We start from the raw sequence: 22933 nt of genomic DNA on the forward strand, positions 1-22933 counted from the left end.
GCAGAGGAACCAGAGATCAAATTGCCAACACCCATTGGATCATAGAAAAAGCAAAAGAGTTCCATTAAAACATCTGTTTTATTGATTACGCCAAAACCTTTGACTGCATAGATCATAATAAACTGTGAAAAATTCTGAAAGAGATAGGAATACCTGACCACCTTACCTGCCTCCTGAAAAATCTGTATGCAGGTCAAGAATCAACAGTTAGAACCAGACATGGATCAACAGACTGCTTCCAAATTGGGAAAGGAGTACATCAAGGCTGTTTATTGTCACCCTGCTTATTGAACTTATATGTAGAGTACATCATGAGAAATGCTGGGCTGGATGAAGCACAAGCTGGAATCAAGATTGCCAGGAGAAATATCAATAACCTCAGATGTGCAGATGACACCACCCTTATGGTAGACAGCAAAGAGGAACTGAAGAGCCTCTTGATGAAAGTGGAAGAGGAGAGTGAAAAGTTAGCTTAAAACTCAACATTCAAAAAACGAAGATCATGGCATCCAGTTCCATCACTTCATGGCAAATAGATGGGGAAACAGTGGAAACAGTGACAGATTTTATTTTCCTGGGCTCCCAAATCACTGCAGATGGTGACTGCAGCCACGAAATTAAAAGACACTTGCTCCTTGGAAGAAAAGCTATGACCAACTTAGACAGCATATTAAAAAGCAGAGACATTACTTTGCCAACAAATGTCTGTCTGATCAAAGCTATGGCTTTTCCAGTAATCACGTATGGATGTGAGAGTTGGGCTCTAAAGAAAGTTGAGCGCCAAAGAATTGATGCTTTTGAACTGTGGTGTTGGAGAAGACTCTTGAGAGTCCCTTGGACTGCAAGGAGATCCAACCAGTCCATCCTAAAGGAAATCAGTACTGAATATTCTTTGGAAGGACTGATGCTGAAGCTGAAACTCCTATCCTTTGGCCACCTGATGCAAAGAATTGACTCATTGAAAAAGACCCTGATGCTTGGAAAGACTGAAGACAGGAGGAGAAGGGGATGACAGAGGATAAGATGGTTGGATGGCATCACCGACTCAATGGACATGAGTTTGAGCAAGTTCCAGGAGTTGGTGAAGGACAGGGAAGCCTGGTGTGCTGCAGTCCATGGGTTTGCAGAGTCGGACAGGACTGAGCGACTGAACTGAACTGAAAAGCTCCATGCCCTGCTGGAGTGGCAGCCTCCTTTCTGTTTCCTAGATCAGTGATATCCAAACTGTCGCCTGTGAAACTCTGTGAAAACTTATCAAGTGGTACACGGACATCTTCAACATTTTTAGGTGCTTTTGTCTAAAACCAATTTTCCTGAGAATGTGCCTGCATTTATATCAGACATTCTCTCATTTCATGAACTTTGTTGTTGCTGTTGTTTAATCACTAAGTCATGTCCAACTCTTTGTGAGCCCATGGACTGTAGCCCATTCGGCTTCTCTGTCCTTTGGATTTCCCAGGCAAGAATAGTGGAGTGGATTGCTATTTCCTTCTCCATGGGATCTTCCTGACCCAGGGATTGAGCCTGCGTCTCCTGCATTGGTAGGTGGATTCTTTAACACAGAGCTACTTGCTTTGCATGGAGTTGAAAACGGCAACAGAAAGGTCCTACAAAATGTTGATTTTGGGAAAAATTTGGAGAAGTCTAGTTATCATCCACCACCACACATAGTTACAACTCCGTTTTTCCCCTGGGATGAGAACTTTTAAGATCGACTCTCTTGGCAACTTTCTTTTTTTTGGGCAACTTTCAAATATGGAATTCAGTATTATTAACTATAGCTATCATGCTGTACACTACATGTACACTAGGACTTGTTTATTTTATAACTGAAAGTTTGTACATTTTTGACTTCCTTCACCCATTTCATCCACCCTCTGATTTCCTGGAGAAAACTTTAATGGTCAATAAGGCAACTTAACCCACAGATCTTTCTGGTCTTCCTTATAAATATTTCTGATAAGAGAGAAGAAACAAGGATATTTTGAATTATCTTAAGACATTTTGGATTCTATAAAGTAGACCACAGCAATGCATATGTCTTTTTGAATTAATGTTTTCATTTTCTTCAGAAAAATACTGAGGTGAAATTCCTGGATCATGCAGTAGTTTTATTTTTGCTTTTGAAGAATCTTCATACTGTTTTTCACAGTGGCTGCACCAATTTACATTTCCATCATAAGTGCACAAGGATTATGCATCCTTGCCAACACTTTGTTATCTGTTGTATTTTTTATAATAACCATTCTGACAGGTGTGAGGTGATATCTCATATGATATTGAGCTCAACTACAGCTAATAATCTGTCTTACAAGATATATTTCATTTTATTTTTATAATTTTCCTCAAAATGCTTGATAATTACTTATTTGAATGGAAAAATGAAGTAAAAATTTTTTTCTGACAGAAAGTAAGCATAATTTCCCTGATTCATCTGACAATAGAATTTGGATAACTAGGCTACATGGTGATCTTCTTCTATAAAAATCTGCTGTTCTCAGAGTTGAAGAAAACTATATGTAAGCATGGGATGAGATAAAAACACTTTATAAAAAAATTGTATTAGTAAATCTATACTCAATTTAAAACATTGAAAAGTTCCCAGTTCTCTTTTAGTATATATGGTTAAACAAAATGCCTTTAAGTGACAAAATAACAGATAAAAATAGCAGTTATATAATATGTTTTGGTATATTTTAATAAATGTGAAAAAATTCTTTTCACAAGTCAGGTGGTTTCCAATATTTTGCTTTCAAGAAAACCCATGAAAGCATCATAGAATCTGTCAGCGATTCATCAAAAGTAATATTGGATAATAGACAACTATAATTCATATAGCATAAAATTTACCATTTTAAAGTGTACAATTCAGTGACTTTTAGAATATCCACAAATTTGTGCAATCACTATGATAATTAATTTAAAAATATTTTTATTATTTGAAAAAGAAATCTTGAACATTCCTTAGCCATCAAAATTGGTCCCCCTTCCTTCTTTTCCCCCATGTCCCCCCATGCTACTAGCAATTACTAATCAACTTTCTGGGTCTGTAGACTTGCTTATTCTGGGCATTTCATATAATGAGAATCTTACAATATTTAATGACTACTTAACAACATGCCTCCTGATGTGCCAGGTACTATTCTAAAAGGAATACAATGATGAGCAAGCAGACAGTTCTTTTCTTTCCTAGTGTTTCTCTTCTAGAAGAAGAAGACTAAAAAACCAATAAGAAACGCATGATTACTTTGGGCAGAAGTAAGTACTGTGAAGAAAATAAACCCAGGTGATATGCCCGTGAGTGCTATGAAGAGGAGGGTTCATTTGGGAGTGTAAGACTGTTTAAGGAGCTAACATTGGAGCTGAAGCCTCAGTGGTGAGAAGAAGGTAGCTGAAAGGTGAACACCATTGGAGCAAAGACCACCAGGAAGAAGGAGGTTGGTGTTTCTGGGGACTTCCAAACCAGGGCTTGGAAAATACTGAGCAGAAGAGGTGAGCTTGCAGTCATTTCATCCTAAGTACAACGGTAAGGCATTGACGAGTTTGAAGAACAGGAGGAACTGACCTGGTTTATATTTTAAAACAAAATCCTTCTGGCTACTGTGATCAAAATATATTGTATGGGTTCAAAAGAAGAGACAGAGAAAGAAGTTAGACTACATGTGGCAGTAGAGGCCAGAGATTATGGTGACCTAGGGTGGAGATGATATAAATGGGAAAATTCAAGATACATTTTGGATGTGAAGCTCATAGCAGTTGTTAATGGTCTGGATAGAACTGTGAGAAAAAGAAAAGGATTAAGGATGACTCCTAGGATCTTAATTTCAAACAACGTGCATGAAAGATGCAGTAGATTTAAAGCTACTGTTGGGAATGTTTGGCACACATATTAAACAGTTAAGTGACAATGTAGAGTAGCATTAGATATGTGAGTTCAGAAATGTGGTCGGGGTAGAGATTATTACTGGAGTCAGGAGCATATGGATGGTATTTAAAACCATTGCGGCAGGCTGAATAATGTCCCTTAAATATGTCCATGTCCTAACTCCTGGAAATTTAAAGAACCTATTGTGTATGAACACACTTAAAAATCTGTCATCTGTGGGACTTCTCTGGGAGTCCAGTGAGGAAGACTCTGCACTCCAATGCAGGGGGTCTGGGTCTGACCCCTGTTCGGGGAACTAGATCCCACAGGTCGCAACTAAAAACGTACCTCATGCCACAACTAAAACCCTATGCAGCCAAATAAATAAAAATAAATATTAAAATAGTCTGTCATTTGTAAGTCTAAAAACAACCATCCAAGGTAGGTTTTATTATCCTACATTTAGTAGATGGTCAACTAGAGGCTCAGAGAAGTGGAATGCCTTGTTCTAGGTTGCAAAGCTGGAAAATACCTCAGCCTCCCTTTCAAGTGCCTTACAGAATTTCTATGAAGATGGGAGGTGGTAAAGAGACAGACGACCTATCATCTTGGCTGTGCCAAAACTTGCCCTATAAGACAGGCATTTCTACAAGGCCCATCCCATTCTTTGTCCAGCGTATTTTCTCCCCTCCAGAGTCCTTGCCAGCCCAGGCACACCACATAGACCAAGACCATTCCTCAGCCAGATTGGTAACTGTGGGAGGGCTAATGGGATTATCACATAACCAACGACCCCACAATCCAGGCCCTATGCCAAGCAACTGACATTCATTCAGTCATCACAATAACTCTATCCATGGTCTCCAGGGCAAGCTAGAAAGGAAGGATTACTGGGGAATGGGAAGAAGGACCCAGGAGCACGAGGGCCTGAGTTCAAGTCCGGGGGTGCTACAGCCCTAACTTGAAACTACAGTTTAACTGTGGGCTAGTAACTTGGCCATCTAAGAAAACGAGGAGGTTCTCTAAGCTCCCTCGAAGATGCTTGCATGAGATCTTTTCTTTCCCCACTCCGGGCGCGCCACTATTACGGGCAGTGACAGGAATGCGGCGACAGTCCGCTCCTCTGAGGGCTGCCCTTTAGTTCTCTGTGTAGGCGATAGGTCATCTCAGGACAAGGGAAAAGAAGCTCTGAAGAACTACTACTCCCAGGAGTCCACGGGGTACCACTCGGCGGCCCGGGGCACAGGCGTGTCGGGAGCAGCTAATCAGGCTCGGTGGTCAGGCACCCCCAGTCCCGGCGAGGGATAGATAACTCGTGCGCATGCCCAATCTCGCGCCAACTCGTTCAGGTTTCCTTCCTGCGGGATTCTTTTCTTTCCGGCCTCGCCCAGGCTAGTTTTTCCCCGCCCCACCAACGCCCCCTTTTCAGGGATTTTGCGGTGGGCGGGACACCGCAAGCGCGTTCCCAGGAGTGTGTACGCGCGCGTTCACGGGAGAGGAAAGAGGGAGGGCACTAAACCCTGGGTGTGGAAGGTGACCAGGGGACCGCGGGTGACGGAAGACGCATGCGCTCTAGAGGCGGTGCGGCGAGGCTACGGGAATGGCGGAGGAGCAGGGCGGAAACGGCCGTTGTGAACTGGCAGCGCACGCGCATTCGGCCGCCAGCGCCCCGCCCCCTTTGTCAGTTTCCCCTCCTCCTCCTCCTCCTCCACCTTCCCGGAAGTGCAGCCGCCCTCGCGCCCACCAGCGGCCACCCCCTGCGGCAGGCCCCGCCCCCGTCGGCCCCGCCCCCCGACTCTCCGCCCCCTCCCTCCGGTGGTGGCGCCGGGTTGCAGCGCCGGTCGTGGCGGTTTCGTTGCCCGAAGCCGGGAGCGCGGAGTCGTTCCCGGGGGAGGCGGCCAGGCTATGATCGCGGGTCCCCGGCGGCCCGCTCCGGCCAAACAGAGTCTCTGTCTCAGCTGGTGCCCGCGCTCGAACGGTCGTCTCAGCCCAACCCCGCGGCGCAGTTGGCGGCGGCGCCCCCGGCGCGCCCCCTCCTCCGATGGCGGCAGAGATCCAGCCCAAGCCGCTGACCCGCAAGCCAATCCTGCTGCAGCGGGTCGAGGGCTCTCAGGAGGTGGTGAACATGGCCGTGATCGTGCCCAAGGAGGAGGGTGTCATCAGCGTCTCGGAGGACAGGTGAGAACCGCTGCCCCCTCGGCCGCGAGCAGGGGCGGGACGGGCCGGCGGTCTCCGAAGCCCGCTTCTGGGGCCGTGCCTCCACGTCGGCGCGAGGGCGAGAGCTCTCGCCGAAGTTTTTATTCTAATGCGCATCCTGCTGGTGCCGGTGTCCAGCCGCGCAGTCGCCGCCGCTGCGTGGCTCCGGGACACGGAGCCGGGACAGCGGCGTTCTGTTGGGGCTTGCCCGGGTGGCGTCCGCCGGGGCCAGGGTGGCTCTTGGACTAACGGTGCGCCGGCCACTGGACCTTGGTCCAGCCCTGAGGACAGTGGAGGGAGAGGGAGGCGCTGCCCGGCCCTGCAGGTGTGTGCGTGGGGAGGATGCTCAGAGCTCTTCTGTAAGATAACTAAGGGGTTTTGAGAACTCTGGTACAGTTCTGAAGGCTCCAGACTGAGGAAAGCAAATGCCACTCCCTTCGCTCAGACGTTCTCACCGAATCCAGATCTCCCAGACGTCTTCCACAGAATTCAATAAATATTGCAAGTTGTGAAGAGTATCTGGGCTTCTGCCCAGAAGGGGAGCTGACTTCTCTCCTTTACCCTTCTTAAGCTTAAGGGGAAGCTCCTAGAACTTTGGAGGGACCACTGCTGCAAATAGCTCTGGAGTTCCTTCCCTTTGCTTGCTTCCTTTCCTTTTTTGCCTAATTTTGCTTAATTTGCAGAAGTAGAGCCAGTTGTTCTGCCTGTAGCATTCTCCCTTGTTTTTCAGACAGTGCGTTTTTTTGTTTGTTTTAACTTAATGTCCTTTAATATGCAAAGATTATGCAGATGAAGCTTATTTCCAGAGAAATGAAGCTTGAATATAGTGCTAATCGTTTTGATCTGGAATTGTTGCTTTTATAGTATCAATTCGTATTCTACAAAATGTCATATTGTAGAGGTATATGACAAGGAGCTTTAGCCTTTAAATGGTAAATAGGTTTTCTTAATGTAAGTTAACATTGTGCTGAGGTAAAAAATATTTTTTCTTGGTGACTTGTAAAATTTCAGGCAAAGAAAGGTGAAGCAACAATGTGTTCATACCGTCTTTGTAGTCATTTCAGTGCTTTGCATGCAGTGTGGTCTCAAAAAATGTGCCTGACAGGTCTATTCATATCATAGGTTCTTAAGTATAATTAGGGTGACTACATATTAATGTCATATTTTTGTCTACGTCGTACTCCATAAGATGGCCAAATGGTGCCTGATTCACTTCCTATACAGATCCAAGGGAAAATATTGTAAACATACACCAATGGCAAGCAGTCTGCTAAGAACAGAAGAAATTCATGGGCTGTAATGGAATATATGGATGTAGAACCCACTTGAAATTCACAGAGAAGGCTTATGAATGTTTAATTTTTCCACAGAGGCAAAATTCTACTGAAGAGATTGCTTCTGGACCTAGAAATTCTTTGTCACAGAATTGTGTTTTTTTTTTTTTTTTTTTTAAATATATTGACAGATGTCACTTTCCCTGTCTTTAACTACTAGAGATGAAACTGCTCATTCTAACTGCTGTAGGAAATTCATTAGTAAGTTTGTTGAATTAAGTAGGAGAGGGAGAAAGGTAGTTAAAACCTAAATGGCTTTAGTATTAGTTTTGGAACTTTCTGCTTTGGAAGTAGAAGTTAGTTTTCCTCGTTTTCTTTTTTTTTAAGTGTTCAAAGGGATCTTAGAGTTTCTTTGCTATAACACCTTCATTTTACGGTTGAGAAAATTTAAGCCAGAGAATTTACCTGCCCAAATTCATATACCTGGTGGTGAAACCAAGCTTGGCTCCTGGTTTCTGATTTCCATCTCACTGTTTATACTAAAGGAAATGACTTTAGTTGGGGGTACATTTTAGAGTATTTAGAGACTCTGAAGTAGCATATATGAAAGAAAATGAAGATACATTTCGTTTGATTGTGGGACAAAATGACTGCAATGTTTAGCTATGTATTAACTTTTACTCTTTCAGTTTACAATGTAAGTAATAGAAAATATTTTATAATGCAGTTAGTGTTAAAATAAGTAAGTCCAGGATTTTTCTTGATGTTTTTTCTTATTCCTCAGGTCAACAAGTCTGTGTTTCTGTGGGTCATATAGTCACACGTGATAAGAACTTTGTTAGAGCTCAGTTTCAATTATGGCTTCCATTAAAAGAGAATTGATCTGTATTCTTTCTTTTCAAAAGCTGGTGTCACTGTCACTTGATGTAATAATAAAGATATGAAGATAGAATATTGGATTTTCATCAAAACCTACCAAGCCATTTCCATTCACCACTTCGGCTAGACTCTAGGAGTTTTCATTCCTGAACTGTAAGGTTAAACCACAAAATAATGTCCTAGTCCTGAATGACAGTGTTTCATAAGTCCTTTTCAAACCTTGGTTTTCCTTTTTGACCTCTGATTCCTAATAGCATTTATGATATCTTTGAAAGCAACATTTTCTATCTTGTTAAACAATGTTATTGGTGCTTGTTGTCCATTTATCTTCTCCATGAATTCCCTAAGGTGCTATGTATGTCTTACTCATTGTCATATCTTAGGGTCTAGTATGGTGGCTGGCACATAGTAGGCCCTCAGTGAACATATATCGATGCCTGATCTTTTTGTTGTTCCTGAAAGCACATTTTTATTATTGTAGACATTTCATTGATATTTGTTTGAATGAATTTTGTGAAAACCAGTGAAAGTTCTGTGTGGACAAATGTTCGGAAAAGGATTGGACTGGATGGCCTTGAAAGATGCCTTAAGGCACTTCCCTGGTGATCCAGTGGTTAAGACTCTGAGCTTCTACTGTGGAGGGTACAGGTTTGATCTCTGACTGGGGAAGATCTCGCATGCCACACAGACCAGCACAAAGTTTTTTAATAAATGAAGAAAAGGTGCCTTAAAATTTTGAAAGACCTTGCATTGTTCATTCATCACGTCAACAAACATTTAAATGCCTTTACTGTGTTCCGTGCACATGTGCACACTTCATTGGTGAAAATGACAAGGTCCTTTCAAGGTACTCATAGTTTAGTGGGGCGTGGGTATGTGTATGGAATTTTAGAAGAAAATAAAACCACAGCGTCCAAGATTTAGTTCTGAAAAGAGAATTTTTACATGAGGAATAGTAGCTGGGTTCTGCAGCCCTTCTTGTTCCTTAAATTTTACTTACTTTGGAGGATTCTTTTGTTTGGGCTGCAGTACCATTTTCACCCTAAGGCTGCTGTCCATCATGGATTGATAATATTCTAATCTTCAGGACCAAGAGTGGCTGAAAACTCCTATTCTTAGTTCATCTGAGCACAGTTAAAACAGCCTGCAACTTTACTTCATACCAAGGGAGAAAACATAAGGAAATTGGAGAAATATAAAAATGGGATTTCCCTGGTGGTCTGGTGGTTGAGACTTGGTACTTTCACTGCCTTGGCCTGTGATCAGTCCCTGGTGGGGAACTCCCACAAGCCGCGGCCAAAAAAAAAAGGAAGAAGAGATAAAACCAATCTGACTTACAAGTGTAGATTTCTGCTATCATAAAATAGAGTTTGTTCTCAGAACTCGCCTTATCTGAGCCTGTCTTTGCTTTGGTTGTAGTTAGATTCTATTTTTAAAGGATATGGCCAACTTGGGTCCGTTGGGCTCCTCATTTCCCAGCTTCTGTCTGGACTGTCTTTTCTGAGTGAATGGCATTTTAACATGCTTTGCTTAGGAGTTTCCGCCCAGACATTTTGCCTGTATTTTGGTCAAGATCACTCTCTAACTTGCAGCTTACCAGGGTATGTCCAGTGGAGCCTCTTCAGGTATTGAAAGCTAGAAGAGACTGCTCCAGGTGGTACTGAGCCCAGTCCAAACCTTTATCTTTGTAAGCTCTTTATATGCATATCTTCACACAAGTCAACAATCTTAGCATTCACACCGAGTTTCAGTAACTCTAGGTAGTTACTATTAAACCGTTATAGGAAATTGTTCCTTCACTAGGAGTGTATACCCATGCAATGGGTAAAGTGGGTCAGATTTTTATCTTATATAAGGAGATGTGTTGAAGAGTGGATACCACCCAGTGGGGTTGTTGAAGAATCTCCTTTGCTTGTAATGGTTAGAGAAGAGACCAAGGGACTCTCCTTCAGATGGGTATTGCAGCATGAATAGGAGTTCATGTGAGAAAGCAAGGGTGTTGTAAGGGGCATTCTAGCTTGAGGGGGAAGAAAAATCTCCCCATGCATTGAGAAGCACTAGAATGGGCTGGTTAAGAATGTAGTCAGGACTCAGTTGCTCGGTTGTGTCTGATTCTTTGTGACCTGATGGACTTGAACCTGCTAGGCCCCAGCAGGCAGCTTGAATTCAGAACTCAGCTCTGAGTGTCACACTTTGAGGGATCTGGAAAATTAGTGTCTCCAGAGGAGTAATTATGATAGCAAACATTCTAGAAATAAGAAAAGAAGAGAAGCAAAAGGCAAGGGAGAAAAGGGAAAGATACCCAACTGAATGCACAGTTCCAGAGAAGAGCAAGAAGAGATTAGAAAGTCTTTAGTGAACAATGCAAAGAAATAGAGGAAAACAATAGAAGGGGGAAGACTAGAGATCTCTTCAAGAAAATTGGAGATATCAAGGGAACATTTCATGCAAGGATGGGCACAATAAAGGACAGAAACGATAAGGATCTAACAGAAGCAGAAGATATTAAGAAGAGGTGGCAAGAATACACAGAAGAACTATTGAAAAAGGTCTTAATGACCTGGATAACTACAATAGTGTGGTCACTCACCTAGAACCAGACATCTTGGAGTGTGAAGTCAAGTGGGCCTTAGGAAGCATTACTATGACAAAGCTAATGGAGGTGATCGAATTCCAGCTGAGCTATTTCAAATCCTAAAGATGATGCTGTGAAAGTACTTCACTCAATATGTCAGCAAACTTGGAACACCCAGCAGTGGCCACAGGACTGGAAAAGGTCATTTTTCATTCCAGTCCCAAAGAAGGGCGATGCCAAAGAATGTTCAAACTGCCGCACAATTGTGCTCATTTCACAGGCTGTCAAAGTAGTGTTCAAAATCGTTTAAGCTTGGCTTCAGCAGTATGTGAACCGAGAACTTCTGATGTCCGAGCTGGATTTAGAAAAGGCAGAGGAACTGGAAACCAAATTGCTATGCTCTATCCACTGGATCATAGAGAAGAAGGCAAGGGAATCCCAGAAAAGCATCTACTTGTGCTTCATTGGCTATGCTAAAGCCTTTGACTGTGTAGATCACAACAAACTGTGGAAAATTCTTAAAGAGATGGGAATACTAGACCACATGACCTGTCTCCTGAGAAGCCTGTATGCAGGTCAAGAAGCAACAGAACCAGACATGAAGCAATGGACTGGTTCAAAATTGGGAAAGGAGTTCATCCAGGCTGTAAATATTGACACCCTGCTTGTTTAACTTACATGGGGAACTTACAACATGCAAAATGCCGGGCCGAATGAATCAGAAACTGGAATCAAGATTGCCAGGAGAAATGCCAACAACCTCAGATATGCAGATGACACCACTCTAATAGCAGAATGTAAAGAGGAACTAAAGAGCTTTTTGACAAGGGTGAAAGAGGAGACTGAAAATGCTTGTTTAAAACTCAGCATTCAAAAAAGTAATATTATGGCATCCAGACCTTGGAAGGAAAGCTGTGACAAATCTAGACAGCATGTTAAAAAGCAGAGATAGCACTTTGCCAGCAAAGGTCTGTCTAGTTAAAGCTGTGGTTTTTCTGGTAGTCAAGTTCATATGTGAGAGTTGGACCATAAAGAAGGCTGAATGCCAAAGAATTGATGGTTTGAAACTGTGGTGCTGGAGAAGACTCTTGAGAGTCCCTTGGATAGCATAGAGATCAAACCAGTCAATCCTAAAGGAAATCAATCCTGAATATTCATTGGAAGGACTGCTGCTGAAGATGAAGCTTCAATACTTTGGTCACCTCATGGGAAGAACTAACTCTTTGGAAAAGACCCTGATGCTCGGAAAGATTGAAGGCAGGAGGAGAAGGGGACGACAGAGGATGAGATGGTTGGATGGCATCACCAACTCAATGGGCATGAGTTTGAAACAAACCCTGGGAGATAGTGAAGGACAGGGAAGGCTGGCGTGCTGCAGTCCATGGGGTTGCAGAGAGCCAGACAAGTCTGAGAGAGTGATTAACAACTAAAGACATTCCTAACTCTGAGTGCCAGAATTTGAAATTCTTCTCTGGATAAAAAGACCTGAGGGTGTGGTGGTAGGGTGTGATGGAGAGAAGGCTGTGGGGAACAGGCCTGCAGGGAATGAGGGTAATTGGGAGGGACAGTGGAGAACTGCCACCTTGTATTCCACTTGATCAAGGACCAGTTTAGGAGCATCATTATCTGTGTTCTCTGTAAGCCCTATGGGGTTAGGACCATGTGGTGGGTAATAGCGAGTCATATTTTATCTCAGTAGATGATCTGTCCTCCAGTGCCATCTTGTTGTTCAGTTGCCCAGTCATATCCGACTTGCGACCCCATGGACTGCAGCGCGCCAGGCTTCTGTGTGCTTCGCTGTCACAGAGGAGATAGCCAATTTGTATATGTTCATTGAATGAATTGATGCAATGACTGATCTATCGATTGTTTGGAATGGAATGGGCCTGAGGAGGTGGTGTGTTTCCTAAAGATAATGTGAGTTGAACCTGAGAGAAGCTTGAAAGAAAGTGAAATTGTTAGTCACTCAGTCGTGTCCAACTCTGCAAACCCATGGACCATATCTCACCAGGCTCCTCTGTCCACAGAATTCTCCAGGTAAGAATACTGGAGTGGGTAGCCATTCCTTTTTCCAGGGGATCTTCTCGACCCAGGGACTGGACCCAGGTCTCTTGCATTGCAGGTGGATTCTTCACCACCTGAGCCACTGGAGAGGTGGTTAGCAGCTTGCTTTGGGCCTGGCTAATGTTGCAACAAGGAAAAGGAGTGGGCAAGGGCTGGAATGAGAGAGTGGTAGGATTTTAAAAAGTCTTTAAGGCCTTTTTTTCCCCACCTCTGAACTACTCTTAAGAGGCCATGAGTACTTGACTTCTTTACATTGGAGTATAGTTGATCTCCAGTGTTGTGTTAGTTCTGCTGTACAGTGAAGTGATTCATATATATATACATATATCCTCTCCTTTTTAGATTCTCCTCCTAATGGGTCATTATTGAGTATTGAGTAGAGTTCTTGTGCCATTAAACAGAGGCTTGACACACTCAAAAATCAAAAAAAGTTTCAGTTCAGTTCAGTGGCTCAGTTGTGTCCGACTCTTTGCGACCCCATGGACTGCAGCACGCCAGGCTTCCCTGTCCATCACCAACTGCCGGAGCTTACTCAAACTCATGTCCATTGAGTTGGTGATGCCATCCAACCATCTCATCCTCTGTTGTCCCCTTCTCCTCCTGCCAGTAGCAGTAGGTTCTTATTAGTTATCTGTTTTATATGTAATAACATGTATATATTAGTCCCAGTCTCCCAATTTATCCTTCCTCCCCTCCCCGCCTTGGTAGATAAGATTGTTATCTGCATCTGTTTCTGATTTTGTTTCTGATTTTAACTACTTAAAATAGTCATTTGTGACTATTTCTTGAAAAGATAATGTTAAAATATCATTTGTAAATCCTCACACTATTGGCTCATACCGTTGATTCTTCTCATTGTGAAATTATACTGTCTTGGTCCTCTGGTTGAAACTGTTAGTTTCATTTAATACATTGGCTCAGTTAGTTGAGCTTATGGTATCTTATGTACCATGCATTTTATAACACTTGAATTAAAAATTTTCAAATGCAAATCAGCATTTTTCCCAATGTGCAAGCATAGTTCTGGAAGTTGAGGATTTCCTGGAATGATGGTGTGAGGTCTCTAAAGTTGACAAAATTGGAAGCCATCTGAACTGAACTGTTTTTTAGTTTGACTTAAAACGTCTGTCTCATCAAAGCTATGGTTTTTCCAGTAGTCATGTATGGATGTGAGAGTTGGGCTATAAAGAAAGCTGAGTACCAAAGAATTGATGCTTTTGAACTGTGGTGTTGGAGAGGATTCTTGAGAGTCCCTTGGACTGCAAGGAGATCCAACCAGTCCATCCTAAAGGAAATCAATCCTGAATATTCATTGGAAGAATTGATGTTGAAGCTGAAACTCCAATACTTTGGCCACCTGATGTGAAGAACTGACTTATTTGAAAAGACCCTGTTGCTGGGAAAGATTGAGGGTGGGCGGAGAAGGGAACGACAGAGGATGAGATGGTTGGATGGCATTACTCAATGGACATGAGTTTGAGTAAGCTCCGGGAGTGTGCCAGAAAATTAGTAAACTTTCAGCTATGCACTAGAGACTCATCACTTGCTGCTAGTAATTGCTGATTTCAAGGTCCCAAAATGGGAATCTGCCCCATATGATTTTGAAAATGAGACTTTTACCCTGAATTCAGAGCATGAGGCAGTCTTCATGCCAGCAGATCTGTCTGGAAGTAGGCTGCCTCTGGGTCTCTAAAGGTCAAAATACAGATTGACTTTTTTTAATATTTAAAAAATTTTAATTGGAGGATAATTACTTCACAGTGTTGTTGGTTTCTGTCATAGAACAACATGGATCACCCTTAAGTTCACGTATTTCCCTTCCCTTGTGAGCCTTCCTCTCACCTCCCATAGATTTGACTTTTTAAGAAAAGATCACTATCAGAAAGCTGCTCAAGGAAGTTCACTAAGGAGGTTCAGCTTCCAGTGATCCCTGAACTCCTGATGGTTCTGAATTTCCTACTTAATTTACACGATTAACCCAGATTCTATCCAGGGCCTAAAGATCTTTATCAGGATACATTCATCTGGATATTGCAAGATAAGGGGCGATGTTTTGAGAGACAGTTCTGATGCTCCTAAAATGAATGGGTCTGGGACTGAGATCTTGTATCTCAAGTGTTGCTAAACTTACTTTGAAAAAAGAAAAATAGGCTCTAAAAAATCATAGGGCAGTAGCAGTCAGATGAGACTTTGGAGAATTGACCTTTTTCCAAGCAAACGAAATCAAAACTTTAAAAATTGGAAATAGCGTTTTTCCCTTGCACAGCATCTTCCCCTGGTTTAGTTTTCTCTGTGAATCTGGCTTTGCGAGGGAGAGATTTTCTGTTTGTTGTTGAGAGCCATCTTGGTGTTATTAAAAAGTAACAGCTTTGGAGAAATTAAAACAGTACCATTTAGAAGTCAGTAAGTAAATTGTGATTTAAGACTATTTTAAGTATTGATCTATTGACACCTGGAACCCTAAACTGAAAAGTGAAAGTGTTAGTTGCTCAGTTGTGTCCAACTCTTTGTCACCCCATGGACCAGGCTCCTCTGTCCAAGGAATTCTCCAGACAAGAATACTGGAGTGGATAGCCATTCCCTTCTCCAGGGGATCTTCCCGACCCAGGGATTGAACCCCGGTTTCTTGCATTGCAGGCAGATTCTTTACGTCTGAGTCACCACTCTCAGTCACCATATAACTGAGTTATATACAGAATTACTTACCTGAAAAGAAAATGTCCATCAAGCCAAATTTCTTTTTTCTCAACTACAGTTATTGGAATTTGATTTCTAATTCCTCTGCCTTTTCTAAATCCAGCTTGAACATCTGGAAGTTCTCTGTTCACATACTGCTGAAGTCTAGCTTGGAGCATTTTGAACATTACTTTGATCAGAGATCAAATTGCCACCACCCGTTGGATCATAGAAAAAGCAAGACAGTTCCAGAAATACATCCACTTCTGCCTCATTGACTGCACTAAAGCCTTTGACTGTGTGGATCACAATAAACTGTGGAAAATTCTTAAAAAGAGATGGGAATACCAGACCACCTGACCTGCCTCCTGAGAATCTGTATGCAGGTCAAGAAGCAACAGTTAGAACTGGACATGGAACAACACACTGGTTCCAAATTGGGAAAGGAATACGTCAAGGCTGTATGTTGTCACCCTGCTTATTTAACTTATATGCAGAGTGCATCATGTGAAATGCCAGGCTGGATGAAGCATTAGAATCAAGATTGCTGGGAGAAAAATCAATAACCTCAGATACGCAGATGACACCACCCTAATGGCAGAAAGTGAAGAGGAACTGAAGAGCCTCTTGATGAAAGTGAAAGAGGAGAGTTAAAAAGCTGGCTTAAAACTCAACATTCAAAAAACGAAGGTCATGGCATCCTGTCCCATCACTTCATGGCAAGTACATGGGGAAACAATGGAAACAGTGACAGACTTATTTTCTTGGTCTCCAAGATCACTGCAGATGGTGACTGTAGTCATGAAATTAAAAGATGCTTGCTCCTTGGAAGAAAAGATATGACAAATCTAGACAGCATATTAAGAAGCAGAGACATTAGTTTGCCAACAAAGGTCCATCTAGTCAAAGCTATGGTTGTTCCAGTAGTCTGTATGGATGTGATAATTGGACTATATAGAAAGCTGAGTGCCAAAGAATTGATGCTTTTGAACTGTGTTGTGAGGAAGACTCTTGCGAGTCCCTTGGATGGCAAGGAGATAAAACCAATCAATCCTAAAGGAAATCAATCCTGAATATTCAATCCTGAAAATCAATTGGAAGGACTGATGCTGAAGCTGAAACTCCAATCCTTTGGCCACCTGATGCAAAGAACTGACTCACTGGAAAAGACCCTGATGCTGGGAAAGATTGAAGGCGGGAGGAGAAGGGGACGACAGAGGATGAGATGGTTGGATGGCATCACTGACTTGATCGACATGAGTTTGAACAGGCTGCGGGAGTTGGTGATGGACAGGGAAGCCTGGTGTGCTGCAGTCCATGGGGTCGCAAAGAGTTGGACATGACTGAGGACTGAACTGAACTGAAAAATTGTTTCAGAGGTATAGGTAACAAATAAGACCAAAAAGGAAAACAAAATCCTCTACTTATCTCTCGACAGGGAGTGCCCTTTGTGCTCTCATGTGTCTTTTAATTTAAGGAGTCTTGGAAAAGAACTGAGACTGGGAGTCTGATCCCTGCTGAACCCTGCATTGACCCTGGGCACTGGGCATTTCAACACTGTAAACATTAGTTCTTCTTCTGGCAAAGGGGAATGCAGCCTGGCAGTGAGTATGGCTCTGTGATGACCCCACAAAGGGATGAGACAAGTGTAAAGTCTTCGCACCTCCATGATCCTAAAACCTGGAGCCCGAGAAAGTGTGCAGAGGGACAGACTTGCCATAGGCTTTGTGAGTTGGTGTAAAATGATGCTTTCCGGAGTCTTTGGCTGGCAGCCGTCCTTTATTCCTGGATGAAATATTAAAGAGGCGTCTGTTTTGTGTTGGTGCCTAATACCTAGTTGAACTGGATTCTCTACATTATTTCCAGATGAATCCTTCAGTTTGAAATATCAGTACTAAACAGTTTAATCCTTCAGTTTGAAATGTCAGTACTAAACAATTTAGCTCTGAGTGGTTTTCTGGGCCCTAAGTCAGGTTCTGAATTGTCTGGAGTAATGCTTTTGAAACTTTTTGGACCATAAATCATAGCAAGAAGTACATTTGGCATTTGCTACTGGAGATTCACATACAGGGACATATAACACACATGTATAACTGGGACAAAAGTTTGGTTAAATGGTATCCTTTTATTGTGACATGCACACTGATATTTTGTTTTGTCGTAGCCCTCATAAAATCCTAGTTGTGACTCATGCAGATGTTTTCATGACTCAGAATGGGTTGAAAACAACAGTTTTTTTTTCTTTAAACTTTTTATTTTGTATTGGGGTACAGCCGATTTTTGATAGTTTCAGGTGATCAGTGGAGGGATTCAGCTATAGATATACAGGTATCCATTCTTCCCCAGGCTCCTCTCCCATCCGGGCAGCCACATAAATTGAGAAATTGTTGAAGTTTTTGTACACTATTTGTCTGTATGTAGTTTTGGTTTTCTAGGAGATGGAAATACGTTACAGTTCAACTCAACATTTACCTACCAGCCTACCTCACCCCTGACCTGTCTTGCTTTTCTGAATTTCCATAGATTAGAGAATTGACTTTGTCTCATTGGAAGGCTCCAGGTCAAGAGATAAGTAACTAACTCAGCCCTTTCAGCTGAGAGCCAAAGAGAGGTGAGAAGAAACCAGGGGTGCGGCAAATTGAGCAACTGTGGAAGTAGCTGTGTTTTGGCTTCCTGTGATGTGTCCATTTATTACTGAGTTAGGACTCAGAAATGATACATCTCATCTAAGTGATGAAAGTCAGTTACTAACCTCTTGATATGACTGACTGCTTTTCCTTTTAGCTGGGTGGATATACCTGTAATATGCAGCTATTGGGGGATTTTGTGTATTTTCTATTAGTTGTTAAATTTTTAATCTTTTCCTCAGTTTCTAAGGATCAACTTATATTTTAAGTAATTATTATAAGAATCCCTCTGAAGGGTGTTTATATTTTAAATAAAGATAATATAACCATAATAAAAAATAATCACTCATATATCTCCCAGCACAGACTGTGTTGTATGTATTTCCCTCTAGCAGTTTGCCTAATGTAACTTTCAAAAATAGGACTGTAATCATACACTTTTCTGTTCTTGTCCCCTGCTTAAAATTGTTCCACCAGGTCCCTAGTCTTTAATCATTTTAAGTGGCTGTATATCTTTCCTTCAGTATTCACCTGTATTTATTTAATGCTTGTACTGTATGAATTTGCGCCTGGAACTCATCATGAACAAGACATCCTGCTTTCAAGGTACTGACTACTAGTGGGTACAGCATTGACGATTATCCATCACCTCCTGTTGGCTGTTTATTTTCAGCCTTTTAAATGTTACGATGAACATTGTTGTGCGTGTAGCTGTTTTTCCTTCCAGATTTTAGATGATTTCTTTAGGAATAAATGTAAGAAGATTGCCATATTGCTTTCTGAAGAGCTTGTGCCACTTTATAATATTTACAGTGACATAGGAAGTATTAGTTTTCCAAATCTGACCAGCCACTGGTATTATTTAAAATTTTGGGGGGAGGAGGTTAAATTGGGAGATTGGGATAGACATATGCACACTGCTATTGATGTAATAGATAACTAGTAAGAGCCTACTGTACAACCCAGGGGATCCTGTGCAGTACTCAGTGATGACTTAGACGCGAAAAGAATCTCAGAGTGAACACGTGTGTGTGTAACTGATTCACCTTGCTGTACGCCTGAAACTAACACAACACTGTAAATCAGCTGTCCTCCAATGAAAATGAAAAAATAGAAACTTTCTTTACACTTTACTAATAAATTATGGCACTTCATTGATGTTTAATTTGCATATTTGGACTAATCTGTGAATGTCTTTGTTTGCTTGTTTACTTGTTAGTTTTTCCTTTTGTGAATTGTCTGTTCCTGACCTCTGGTTCTCCTGATCAGTTTTTTGTATATATAGATATAGTTTATAAATATAGTAAGAATACTGACCATATCTCTGTTATATAGCTAGGTATGTCTTATACTGTACTGTTAGCCTTTTTATTTTTTATATAGAAAATGTTTACTCTTTAGTTTAACCATCTATCCTTTTCTTACATTGAAATTTCTTCCATCATTCCTAATTTTTTACCCAGAGATTCATTGAATATTCATTTGTTTCTCATCCTCGTCATAATTTGGTGAAAATATAACTTTTTGATGTGTTTCTTCTTTTGTATGTTTCATTCCCATGGCTTATTTATTTTACCACTAGAGATTTGTATCTCTTAATCTCCTTCACCTATTCCACCCTCCCCACTCCCTTACACTTTTAATTATTGTAGCTAATGAGTTGTTCTTGCCTCTTTGCCATTATGTATCTATAATAATAGCTGGACTTTCTCTAGCCTGGTCTGCGAGTTAATGGGAAAAGCATCATTTGGCTCTTTTTCAAACTTCAGTATTTCAGAGTCTCTTTGTGCATCTGTAAATTGAGAATAATGATTCCTCTCAGGATTGTTGGGAGGTTTACATGAGATGATATTCCTGTAGCACCTGGCATTGTATTTGGAGCATAGATGGTACTCAGTACAAGTTAGTTTTATTTTTTGTTTATGGTACCATCATGCCTGTTGTCATGGTTTCATTAAGGCTTGACTATTTTAAGAATCGCCTTGGATACACAAAAGTGGGGCTGTGGAATTTTTGTTGGTTTGCTTTCTTATGGTTGAGTCCCTTTATCTTTTCTCTAGATGTATCATGGAGAAGGAAATGGCAGTCCACTCCAGTGTTCTTGCCTGGAGAATCCCAAGGACAGGGGAGCCTGGTGGGCTGCCGTCTCTGGGGTCGCACAGAGTCAGACACGACTGAAGTGACTTAGCAGCAGCAGCTAGATGTATCAAGGTGGGGTTACTCTGTCATCTTTTTACTGCTACTTCCCAAACTTGTTCTCTGAAAGTCGGGTCAGGGGAGGTGTATGACTGGTGGGTGGGGGTCCTTTGTTCTCTTTTGCAAGCTTTTCTCTCTCTCCATTTGCCATCTTGTTCTGAAATGGTGTGTTCACTGCCTTCATTGGCCTCCTGGGGGGCAAGGGCCGTGTATCCTGGGTCTTCCTTGGGGAGTATTGGGTTGGCCAAAAACTTTGTTTGGGCTTCTCCGTAGATGGTGTGGAAAAACCCAAATGAACTTTTTGGCCAACCCAATATATTGAGGTGGTGGTTTAGTCTCTCTGTCGTGTCCAATTTTTTTGCAGCCCCATAGACTGACTGTGGTTGGCCAGGTTTCCTCTGTCCATGGGATTTTCAAGGCAAGAATACTGGAGTGGGTTGCCATTTCCTCCTCCGGGGGATTTCCGCAACCCAGGGATCATACCTGCATCTCCTGCATTGGCAGGTGGATACTTTACCGACTGAACCACCCAATATATTGGAAGCCCAATATATTGCAGTAGGGATGAAATTTTAACTACCCCAGTTTAGCTGTCCTCCACCGGAAGACTGGACATTATAAATTGGCAACTAGTAGGCTGAGGTCCACCCTCAAACAGATTTTGTCTGTATATGCTATGTTTTTAGAAGTTTGAATTGGTAGCCAAGTTTTAAAAATCTGGATTTCACATACAAGTCCAGCTTGTTGGCTTCCTTGACAAATGAGAAGATGTAGCCGGAAGTTCGCCTCCTGTAAATCCCTGCTCTGCCCACTTGGCCCTGAGAGGCCATGCCCACGCTACTCCTGCTGCCTGCTGGCAGGAAGACAGCGCATGGTAACCAGAGAGCTTTCTTGGCTTCCTCTTGAGTCTGAAAGGTATACTTCCCCTTTTATGGAATCAGTGGTTAGAGGTTTTTTTGGTATTTAGAAGAAGGAGGAGAAATTGAAAGATAACCAAAATGCCTTTATTTCTAAAAAGTTAAGTGGGGGTGGAGGGAGGTAATTAAGACACCTTTATAAGAGAACCTGAAGTTGCACACGGTAAATGAATGTATAAATAAAGACAAGTATTGGGAAATTAGGTGTGGCATCTACCCACCCCTTTCTGGACGCCTTGTAACAGTGTTTGGGGCCAGAGAGCCAAGTTTCAGAAGCCTGGGTTTGACTCAGTAAGCTTAAGTAAGCTTTGTTTTTGGGCTTCCCTGCTGGCTCAGTGGTGAAGAATCCAGCTGCCGATGCAGGAGACACGAGTTCAATCCTTATTCCAGAAACATCTCACATGCCAGGCAACAGCAAAGCCCGTCAGCCACAGCTGATGCGCCTGTGCTCTAGAGCCCAGGAGCTGCTGCTACTGAAGCCCATCTCTGTGGGCATTTCTGCTTTAGAGACTGAAAATTTTTCGCTGGTAGCTAATCTCTTGTAGATTACTCTTGTAGATTACTCCCTGGGTCCTCCTCCTGCTCTCCTGAGAACTGGGTTCCCTCAGCTCACTCTTCATGTAAACATCCTCACAAACATTGACATTTTTCTGATTACCTTACGTTCTGGGCTGCTCATCACTGTGTTTCTCAAGGCTCCAGCTCAGGACTGAGAATATGGTAGGCAAAACTGGGGCAATAGAGGCTTGTGTTGTGTGTTAATTTACGATGAGGCCTCCCCCGGCTTATAGGTGGTGGTTTACTCAGTAAGTCATGTCCGACTCTTTCAACCCCATGGACTGGAGCCCACCAGGCTCCTCTGTCCATGGGATTTCCCAAGCAAGGATACTGGAGTGGTTTGCCATTTCCTTCTCCAGAGGATCTTCCTAAGCCAGGGATCGAATCCATATTTCCCGTATCTCCTGCATTGCAGGCAGATTCTTCATCAGCTGAGTCATCAGGGAAATCCCTGGTTTATAGGGGTCACTCTGAAACTAGCTGTCAGGTAGCTCTAGTGGTAAAGAATCCATCTGCCAATGCAGGAGAAGTAAGAGATGTAGGTTCGATCCCTGCTTTGGGAAGATCCCCTGGAGGAAGAAATGGCAACCCACTCTAGTATTCTTGCCTGAAGAGGAGTCCATTCTTGCATGGACTGAGGAGTCTGGTGGGCTGCAGTCCCTAGGGTCACACAGAGTCGGACACGACTGAAGTGACTTAGCACACACGCACGCAAATGGTGGCGTGTCTTATGTTTCTTTGGTACTGTAGACAGAAATCAGCCTGGCAGGAGGCTCAGGTATCTTGCAAAATCCAAGGATGGGGATGGATTCAGGTCTCAGGAAGGGACCTAAAGCCTGGAGCCTCCCTGCAGTTCACGGGTTTGTTTCTGTCTGCTTCATTCGTTTCTCTTGCTCACCCTGACTTCCTGTGTTTCTTTCTTAGTCCACCTGGCTGTCTGCAGCTGCTCCTGAGTCTTACATGCTATAGTCTAGATGAGCAGAGAGAGATGATGTCAGGCTCCCAGTTTCAGTTCCAGAATTCCTGGGGAAGGGACTTACTGGTCCCCAGCCAGGTCATCTGTCCATTCTAGGACTGTGCTGAGAAGCGGAGCAGTGCTGCAGGAA

General features: G+C 42.6%; 1 protein-coding gene across 1 annotated transcript in view; it reads left to right on the forward strand.

The window, feature by feature from the left end:
• The first annotated feature begins 5676 nt into the window (after positions 1–5676).
• Positions 5677–22933, forward strand: part of WDFY2 (WD repeat and FYVE domain containing 2) — a 175368-nt gene continuing 158111 nt past the window's right edge. Inside the window, exon 1 of the mRNA XM_065902253.1 lies at positions 5677–6043. Within this exon, the coding sequence (XP_065758325.1) occupies positions 5907–6043 (137 nt within the window). The 5' untranslated portion in view covers positions 5677–5906. The remainder of the gene's footprint in view (positions 6044–22933) is intronic.

Source organism: Muntiacus reevesi, chromosome 11 (assembly GCF_963930625.1).
Source record: "Muntiacus reevesi chromosome 11, mMunRee1.1, whole genome shotgun sequence".
Lineage (NCBI taxonomy): Eukaryota > Metazoa > Chordata > Mammalia > Artiodactyla > Cervidae > Muntiacus > Muntiacus reevesi.